The sequence below is a fragment of the Nicotiana tomentosiformis genome, chromosome 1 (genome assembly GCF_000390325.3).
Source record: "Nicotiana tomentosiformis chromosome 1, ASM39032v3, whole genome shotgun sequence".
Classification (NCBI taxonomy): Eukaryota; Viridiplantae; Streptophyta; class Magnoliopsida; order Solanales; family Solanaceae; genus Nicotiana; species Nicotiana tomentosiformis.
Genome location: NC_090812.1, coordinates 129,062,324 through 129,072,573, shown reverse-complemented (window position 1 = coordinate 129,072,573; position 10,250 = coordinate 129,062,324). Strand labels below are relative to the sequence as shown.

Genomic DNA, 10,250 nt, shown 5'->3' with positions numbered 1-10,250 from the left:
TTGGTCATAGAATTTGTCAAAATAAATTTAGATTTTATTTGGCAAATACATGTTTGGCCATAAATTTTGCCTATATTTTAGCAAAATCTTAAATTCCATATCTCAAATCCCAAAACCAGCTCAATAGCCGGTTTTGGGTCAAAATATCACTATTATATTTTTTAAAAATTATCCCAAACTTTTGTATTTTATAAAAGAGCCCACCATTTATTATTTTGTAATAATATTGTTTCGTCTTCTCGGTCACCTCATAGTGTATCATGTAGTTCATTATAAAAATAATAATTTTGCATCAAATTTATTTATGTTCAGGACTATGATTTGCGATAATATAATGAATGTTAGTGATAATGGTACTGTTGGGTATTTGTGATAATTTTTAAAACTTAGATATTTTTCTAAAATAAATTTGAAAAAATATTTTGAAATCTAACGTCCGATCACATTTTCTGTATACAGCAGATGCTTGTACCTCAACTATTCAACATTAATGCTTCCACCTACATCCTGCAATACATGTCGGAATGTGCACTTACTGTTAAAGAAGCAGGCAGCAGCTTGAATGACGAGTACTCCATTGTCGATAATGCTCAAAATTCTCACACACCGTCGTGACTCAAACTCACCACAATCCTTCTTCTTCTTTTTCTTACCCACAGCCTTAGCTCTCGTCACCTCTCTCTTAATTCTCTTCTACGTTTCCTTCATTTCCAAATTCTTCACTCATTCCCAACAAACCCATCTCACATTCACTCATTCTACTGATTTTTCATCCTTCAACTCCACCTCCCAGAAGCCGGTCAACATTTCATTTCTTGGCTCTATACAAAGTTTTGGCACTGGTGGAATTGGAAATGTTCAGAGCCAGAGGCATATGGAATTGAATGGTAAGATAAGAAGAAGAATTTAAAATCGTTGTACTTTGTAGATTTTTACTATTAGTTACTTCCTCAGTCCCAATTTTATGTGATGTAATTTACTTTATAATAATCTGTCCCAAAAAGAGTAGTTTTTCCTTCTAAAAAAAAGAGTACTTTTACATTTAGAAACAATTTAATTTTCAACTTCTTATTTATAATGATATAATTTTTTTGCCACACAAATGTCTGTGAAAAAAATCTTTTATTTACTTCTTAAACTCGATGCCCAGTCAAACAATATTACATAAAATGGAAAAATGGTAGGGACGGAATACATTTTATTAAATGTATTATATGATCATTTGGAATGAAAAATATCATAATACAATATATTATTTTCTATCCTCGAATTAAATTCTAATTGACCAAATGTGAACATGAAAAAGGTAGAAGGGACAAAAACTGTAGCAGGGAGAGAGGATTTTAGGAAGTGGCTATGTTGTTAGGAGGTTTATTCTTTAGCACTTTGCATTGAGAACTTAAAAGAATTGCTGAATTTGCTACACTAAGTTTACCGTTAGAGGATTTCGATACCGGGGACAGTGTGAAGATTGAGTTTTGTGCTAAAGGATCATATGCTTTATTCGTTGATTTAATGCCACATGATGATGCTTAAAGGACTTACCTATTTAGAATTAAGAACCTCGTACAGTTCAATGATTTGCTTTCCGAGTTCATCATTTGGGAACCTCGTATGTTCAACGATTTGATTTGATGCTTAAAGGATAATGCTTTATTCTTTGATTTAATGGCACATGATGATGCTTAAAGGACGTACCTATTTAGAATTGGGAATCTCGTGCATTCAACGACTTGGGTTTCCAAGTTCATCATTTGGCAGGTTAGATGCATTAGAAGCTATTTCAGTAGATTGTTTGATTTATTCAGTGAGTTGGTGATTTGCATCTACCCTTAGTGAATGCTTATAACATCTAAAGAAGGAAAGAAATAAATTTTAAAAAAAAAACTATTAGAAGGAAATGAAAGTACCGAAAAGGTTTCAGAGAAATGATGTCCAATTGTAGTAAATGGACAATGTTTAAGCATATGCATAGAAGGATAAGGTAGATGAAATGAAAATAAAAGATTTAATTTTTTTGGAGATTTCACTTCTTTCTCTTTTGCTTCTTTCTTTTTCACCTCGAAAATTAAGTATGAATATAATAATCTGAATCTTAAGTTGGCATGCTTACTTTGGAAAGGTATCTAAATAGATGAAACAGGAAAAGTTGCAGAGTCATTATTTTCTCTTAAGGTGCCTTCTATCATCTAAACCTAGTTGTTCTCTCAATTTTTTTTCTTCTTTTTCTTTATTATTATAAGGTGAGTGCAATGATTTTCTGTGATTGATAGAAAAGAAAAACATAGCACATCCTAAGTCTTCTGAAGCCAAAATGTGGCGATTCAAGTTTGAAATTATTATAAGGAAGCCTTCCCAGCTACGAGGCATGTCGTACGAGTTACTATCACCCTGGGAGTCGGGTCGCGATTAGTAGTTTCTGGCCTGGGACTGAGAAAAGGAGACGTTTCAAGATTATACCCACCGTTGGGGTGATTCTGATACTGGAACAGATAGGTAAACAAGATAACGTTTTCTTGTTGTGGCCTGTCGTATTTATGTTGATTAACCACAGGCTGTAGGTTGATATATCAGCTTAATTTTGTTCCAGTTGTCCACTGGTTTACCTATATTTAGAAGTCATGCATACATGGCTAAACCAGTATCTTCGGCCCAGTTTATCTTTGAATTATGAAATAGATTGTAGTGTAATATAATTGTGGATTCCAACCATGTCATTTTGGCCTTCTCTAAGTTGTATCTCTTTGCCATATCGATAACTACCGTGGTTTTTTTCTGATAAGTATGATTTTTAGTCAGTTTATTATCTGAAGTAACTATATTCTGTGAATGCTATATTATTTACTGCAAATATATTTGCCTGCAGCCCAATAATATTCTGTCCTGATTGGCATTTTTGGCAGGGTGTTATAGCCCTGATTACTGTCTTTTCTGAGCTTTGTCGCTTATTTTCTGGATCTCGAAATAGTTGGCTTTTATTTTCAGGAAAGTATGTTAATGACAACGCGGTATTCCATGACAGAGATACCTTTATGAATGACTACAAAGAAATGAATAGGAGCTTGAAGATATATGTTTATCCTCACCAAAAGGCTGATCCCTTTTCCAATGTACTCTTGGCTGTTGATTTTGAGCCAGGCGGAAACTATGCCAGTGAAAGTTACTTCAAGAAAATTCTTGTGACAAGCCACTTCATTACAAAGGATCCTTCCAATGCAGATCTTTTCTTTCTACCTTTCTCAATTGCACGATTGCGGCATGATCCACGTGTGGGGATTGATGGTATTAAAGACTTCATAAAAAGCTACATCTTCAATATTAGTCATGAGTACCCTTACTGGAACCACACCAATGGGGCTGACCATTTCTATGTTGCCTGTCATTCCATTGGTCGTTTTGCCATGGAGAAAGCAATTGATGTTAAGATCAACGCGATCCAAGTTGTGTGTTCTTCAAGTTATTTCGTATCATCATATATTCCACATAAAGATGCATCCTTGCCCCAGATTTGGCCAAGGCTAGGAAGTGACCCAAATCTTGCACCTTATAAAAGGTCAGTTGAGTCTTTTTGAATTGTATTATCTTATTTCACTGCATGTATGTCAGATATCGGACTACTTAGCTGGGGTTAATTTCAAATTATGACCTGTCAATTGATAAGCACATGGAATCTTACAAGATAATTTTGTTTATCTTGTCATGCATCTTGGAAAGCTTTTACTGGCATTCATCATATGCCCATCTGTGGGAAAGCTTTTTTTTTTTGGCATTCATCATATGCCTTTCTTCTGTGCTCCCATGTGCATATTAAATCGTAATAGATTGTATACCTCATGTGAAACCTGCAAATTGACGTGTCTTGTACAGGAGCCTGTTCAAAAAACTTCAAGGTAATCAAATCCATTTGCCAACTAGATGTTTTTATAGGTTTAACCTTTTTGGATTCTTAATTCCAATTCCATGGTTAAATATGGTCTATGTTGTAAAGACTTTTTGGTTATTCCTTTTGGTCTTTTGGATTTTCGTTCAGGGTCGGCGACCACTTGGTGTCTGCATATTAGTACGAAATATCTCTACTACATATTAAATAAACTAGTTAGATCTGGACATCCCACCAGAGCCTAAAGGGATATTCGTTTCATCAATTATAGTGACTATCCCCATATATTACTTGGACTTGGATAGTTTGCTGAGCCTGTAAAGTTATCGAACATAGTGGGACCAATTTATGGAAAGTTTTAAGTGTATTTTGCAGAACTCATTAGAGGTAGTGATACTTGTGTCCATGGTCCTGCCTATTCGACACAAGTGCACAAAGAATCCTGGTGACATTGTTGTCCCTGCACCATCACCCAAATGCTTTGTAATGGTATCTCCATACACACTGCTGCCACCAGATAAGCACTATTTTTTGAATGATAAATGTCAGATATCTTTGACAAGAATGTAGCTGTGGAAGAAAGATGGAGCAGTGGAGGCGAGAATCATGGGGAAAATGGAGTAGATATGAGAGTCAGATGAGGCAAAGAGCAAAGTTTACCCTTAAGAGATTTTCTAAACTCCATAGTTGGCTGTAAATGAGAATACAATGGCTTAGGTAAAAGAGAAGATAAGAAATACTAAATGTGGAAATTATTGAATAGAGATGTGTTATTAAGTACATCATAAAAGAATTACAACCGAAGCGACTCCCACTAAATGGCCGCCCCTTTCTCTCTTTTACAGCCTCGTGGACGGACGAAAGAGGGGAAGAGTGAAAGGGGTGATCTCGAAGTTCTTGGTCTGTGAAGATGTGTTGTTAGGTGCTCCATTATATTTTCCCTTTTGATTTACCTTAGTTGTCTCTTGGTTAAGTTCAGTATTCCTGTTCTTGACTAAGTAGTTCAAATATCTTATGCGGTGGTTTAAACAGTCACCAACTTATCTGTAAATTGTTTGATGAGAGAAAGATTTACTCAGAACTTGGTCAGTGGTAAGTGCCACTTCTTTGTTCTGCTCCTGGCTAGCACTGTTTCGCTTGTATGTAGCACCTGGTTTCTTTATATTTTCCTCTTTTCTCCCTCTGCTCGAGGATTCCATTCAACAAGGGTCATTGTACAATCGATTTGTTCCGGTGTATGCAAGAGGCTGTTCCTCCTAACAACCTTCGGTAGATGAGCAAGCAGTTTGAGTCGGCTGGTAGTTCTCTGATATTGTTATAGCAGTCTTCATATTGTTTGAAGAAGTGTGATTCTGTACACACAGTGAAAAAAGGTAACGGAAGACAAAAAGAAAGGAAAGGGAGGGGGGGCTAATCCAAGCTTAAGAAGGTTTCCTTTAACTTGCCCTTTATACCATTCAGTTGACTGGGTTAAGCTGTATGTTTCAAGCTAGACTAAAGAACATTGAAGCTCTAGTGACCACCAGTAAGAACTCCTGACTTTAAAATGTGTATATTTGGATATGGTGCCGTGTAGCTACTAGATAGGAAGCTCATGGACAAAGGTTTCAGCTGTTTACCACTCACCGAGAACTTCTTTGATATTGTTTCCTTTTATCTGTTGGTTTTGCCATCAGTAAGAAGTATTAGATTTCACTATCTTAGATAAAATTCACTTGCACTGTTAGAGAAGCTTTTAGATGAATATATTGTTCATAACTTTCTTTGCCATGTGGGGTGTGTGTGTGGGGGGGGGGGGGGGGGGGGGGCTTCTTCTTATGTAGAGATCAATAAACTCATTTTATTGAATGGTTTCAGGAAAAAGCTAGGATTTTTTGCTGGAACAATAAATTCTCCTGTACGTGAAAAGCTTCTAGAGTGGTGGGGAAATGATTCTGACATCTTTGTGCACTTTGGTCACCTTGAAAGATCTTATGCCGAAGAACTTCTTGATAGCAAATTCTGCCTTCATGTCAAAGGCTATGAAGTGAACACCGCTCGCATTGCTGATGCCTTGTTCTATGGCTGTGTACCTGTGATCATTGCGAACCATTATGATCTTCCATTTGCGGACATATTAGATTGGAAGCATTTTTCAGTCATCGTTGCCACGTTAGACATCCCTTTATTGAAGAAAATCCTTCAAGGCATAACTCAGCAGGAGTACTTAATGTTGCATAGCAATGTTCTGAAGGTGAGAAAACACTTCCAGTGGCATGTTTCCCCTGTTGATTTTGATGCCTTTTATATGGTTATGTATGAGTTGTGGCTAAGGAGAAGTTCTTTAAGGCTTCAATGAACATTTTACCAGATCACACGTTGAATTTTGTATATTAATCCCATTTTTCACGGGTTCACAAGGAACCCTTCTTTGACACGGTACCAGTGATCAGGTGAAAAGTTGGAATACCAATTGATAAAAGATATTCAATTTATTAGAGGTAATCAAAGAACAAAATAATACATGAATAGAGTTCAAAAAATTCCTAACAAAAGAAACCTAGAGAAATGCCCAAAAGGTATAGGAATTACAAGGAAAAACGCTTGCAGATTACTGTCAAATCAAACAATGAAAATGCTACTAGAACAAATGCCCCATATTCAGATTGTCTGTCACATGTTATGGTTGATTTTTACTACTGGTGGTTGCCTGTTACGTACTTGTGTCCTATTCCTGGACTTGGACAAGATTGTCTGTTACATGTTATGGTTGAAAATGAAGCTCGTGAATCTGGACATCCTAGCCATCTGTCTACACTAAACTAGGATTGAGTTCGTTTGTTTTGGTAGTTAGGGAATAGTTTCTCATTCTTTGGTGGTCCATGCATATTTATAGTAGTACTTTATGAGGTTTTGGTCTGGGGTTTTTAGATGGGGTTTAAATTTGACCAGGAAAAGGATGGGCGGAGGCTAAATTGCAATTTCTGGAAATGAAACGTGAGTAAATGTTAATGAATTGTTTTTTCAAAATATAGGAACTAGCCAGGAAGTTTCTTGATTTGAAAAGAACAAAAAAAGCGAAGAGGAAATTTCAAATTGGCTAAGTAATATATAGGGGACGGTATACAATTTATACATGCAGATGGCTGGCAGCCAGCAGTAGGGAGAAAAACATTTACTGTTAACTAACTGCCAATTTGGCTGTATAGTAGGTAAACAAGATGCTCTAACAATAATTGAATCGTAATAACTTATTGGAATGGAATCTACTGCTAATATTTCGTCAAGCACTTGGAAACTCTACTACTGGTGTGACTGGAATTCCTCTTTAAAAGGTGGTTCCACATAAATACGCTGAGCTCTAAATAATGATCAAATTGACTAGAGGTGGCAATATAAGCCCACATCCATTTGCCCCGCCCGATCCGCCCAATTGAGCAACCATCACAACACTGATCTCCTCCTTCTTCTTCACTTCAAAAATCCCCCCTGACTGCAACGCTTTATTCGTAGCTTGCAGAGCTTCAAAAATAGTTACCATACCACTCTTGGTATCTTCTTCAATTCTTTCTCTTAGCTTAATGATATATGAGAATTTGTGATCCTCAATTACCATCAACCTCTCTTAGTATTGGGGATCTTGAACACATATGAAAAACTTATCCATCTGCCCTTCATCCAATGGTAGTTGCACATTGGCGGCTCAGGCCTCCATCTAGTAGCATACTCTCGGAACGTCTCAGTGGGTTTCTTCTTCAAGTTCTGAATGTAGAGCAAATCTGGTGCATTTTCAGTGTTGAACCTAAACCTACCCATGAAATCAGAAGACATACTAACCCAGTTGTGCCATTTCTTTGATTCTGCCCAATATACCAAGACAAAGCGTCCCTAGTAAGACTCCTCATGAACAGCTTCATGCGGATTTGCTCGTTCTTCCCTACTCCCACAAGTTTATCACTGTATGTTCTCAAGTGAGCCTTTGAATCTCTAGTACCGTCGAATATTCTAAAATTTGGTGGTTTATAACCCTTGGGTAGCTCAACTCAGGTTGAATGCACAGATCATTGTAGCTTAGACCCTCAATTCCTTTCCCTATTACAACACTTTGGACCATTCCGAAAAATTTATGCAATTCCTCAACCATACTCTTGATTAGTAAGTCCCTTTTAGCGGGTTTAGGCGTGTATTGGGTTTGTTGAGGGGGTGTAGGGTAAGGTTTCAACATAGATGGGATTGGTCTGGTTGCGCTCTAGGGATTCAGGTACACAGAGGATCATTGGCAAATATTTGGGGTGGATCGTGGATATGGGAGATAGGTTGCGAGGTATTCTGAGGGAGGGATAAGTCATGTTCTGTGAGTATTGTGGATATAGCAGATTTTGTGGGGGATTGGGATTTGTAGTGGTGATGGGTTTTGATAATGAAGTGGTAGCGGGTTTTGAGGTACCGAGTTTTAGTGATGTTGAGGGACTTGTGTGTCAATACCCAACATCCAACTAGTCGTGATGACACCTAACCCAACCCACTAGGTAAGCCAATTAACAACTATCCAATTCCAATGATATTTAATAAGATAGTTAAGTAAAGAAATTATTTGAATCTTAAACATTTCCCAAGGACTGGTAGTACAAATCATGAGCTTCTAAGAATAGAGTTTACAAAGCTGAAATGAAGTAAATACATCATCTATTTGAAAAATACATTAATAGAGTTTTATAGATCTAAGGCTACCATGAACAAGAGGCAGCTACAACCGGGATGCAGGTACTTCTTCAAATCCAGCTCCCATCGAACACAACAACATCAACAGCCAACATCTGCACGCAAGGTGCAAAAGTGTAGTATGAGTACAACCGACCCCATGTACTCAGTAAGTAACAAACCTAACCTAAGGTTGAAAGTAGTGACGAGCTAACACAAAGGTCGGGTCCAACACCAATATTCCACAACAGTTCATAACAATATAGTACAAGTAATAAAAGAGGTATCTCAGAAATAAAATGCTCAGTTCGGTCACAGTTTCAGAAAAATAGGCATTTCTTTTCAAGTGTCTCAGTGAAAGCCCAAATCTTTTACCGAAAATGCCAAAATACGAGTAAGTTTGAAAACTGTAATTTTTCCCAAAACTCCTTTCAATGATAAGTAAGATGTTTCATTTTCAGATAGCATGAGGAAAGTACGTCTCTACGCCTATATGTCATAATACAGGTAAAATCATAAGTGTCACCAAAACTGGGTAGCAGAAGGAAATGCATCTCTATGCATGTATCTCAAGTACGCATGTCAAATGCAATGCATCTCAATTATGAGCTCATGTACTCACATTCTCAGAGTACTCAATCTCACTGTCTCACATTCCCTTTCACTATGCTCAATGCTCAACACACTCAATCACTCAGCACTGTACAATACCTGTTGCGGCATGCAGTCCGATCCACATATGACCATAAGGCCCGTTGCGGCGTGCAACCCGATCCACATATATATAACCATAAGGCTCGTTGTGGCGTGCAACCCGATCCATACACACACACACACACACACACACACACACACACACACATATATATATATATATATATATATATATCCCTAAGGCTCGTTGCGGCGTGCAACCCGATCTACATATATATAGCCATAAGGCTCATTGCGGCGTGCAACCCGATCCATATACATATATATAATCAACTGTGCTCACTGGAGGTGTGCAGACTCCAGAGGGGCTCTTTCAGCCCAAGAGCTACATCGCTACGACGTGCAGCCCGATCCCATAAAATGTAATCAATATAACATGCTGCGGCGTGCAACCCGATTCCAAAATATCACTCTCACTCAGGCCCTCGGCCTCACTCAGTCATCAATCTCTCCAGTATCACTCACGGGCTCACAATGTCATGAAACTTGCCCGACAATATGATATGATATATCAATAAATAATAACTGAGATTGAGATATGGTATGAATGCATGTATATGACTGAGTACAAAATATCAATGAAATCAGTGAGATGACAGTAAGAAACGACCACTATGGGTCCAAACACTATCGGCATAATGCCTAAACATGATATCTAGCATGATTGACAGCTTAACTACTTTATCACATGGTGGAAACACGGATATCAACAAAGTAGGACCACTATACAGTGCCATAGAAGCAACATAGTCCCAATTCACATGGTGCACGCCTACACGCCCGTCACCTAGCATGTGCGTCACCTCAATATCGATCACATAATGCGTATTACAAGGTTTCATACCCTCAGCACTAAGTTTAAAAGAGTTACTTACTTCGAACAAGCCAATACCAATGCCGGACAAGCCAAGCGATGCTCCAAAGATACCATCACGCACGTAGCGACCTCCGAACGGCTCAAAACGAGCCAAAAGCA

At 37.8% G+C, this 10,250-nt stretch overlaps 1 protein-coding gene across 3 annotated transcripts; it reads left to right on the top strand.

The window, feature by feature from the left end:
- The first annotated feature begins 457 nt into the window (after positions 1-457).
- On the top strand, positions 458-6,296 carry LOC104110746 (probable glycosyltransferase At5g03795). Of its 3 annotated transcripts, none has more exons than XM_009620285.4 (3): positions 458-887; positions 2,986-3,553; positions 5,738-6,296. In XM_009620285.4, exons 1-3 carry the CDS (start codon positions 563-565, stop codon positions 6,216-6,218), a joined length of 1,374 nt encoding a protein of 457 aa, XP_009618580.1. In that variant the 5' UTR covers positions 458-562; the 3' UTR covers positions 6,219-6,296. The 3 variants fall into 3 exon arrangements, with proteins under 3 accessions (XP_009618580.1, XP_070047527.1, XP_009618581.1); XM_070191426.1 differs by having other exon boundaries at positions 572-887; positions 3,023-3,553; XM_009620286.4 differs by having other exon boundaries at positions 602-887; positions 2,904-3,553.
- Positions 6,297-10,250: the final 3,954 nt, after the last annotated feature.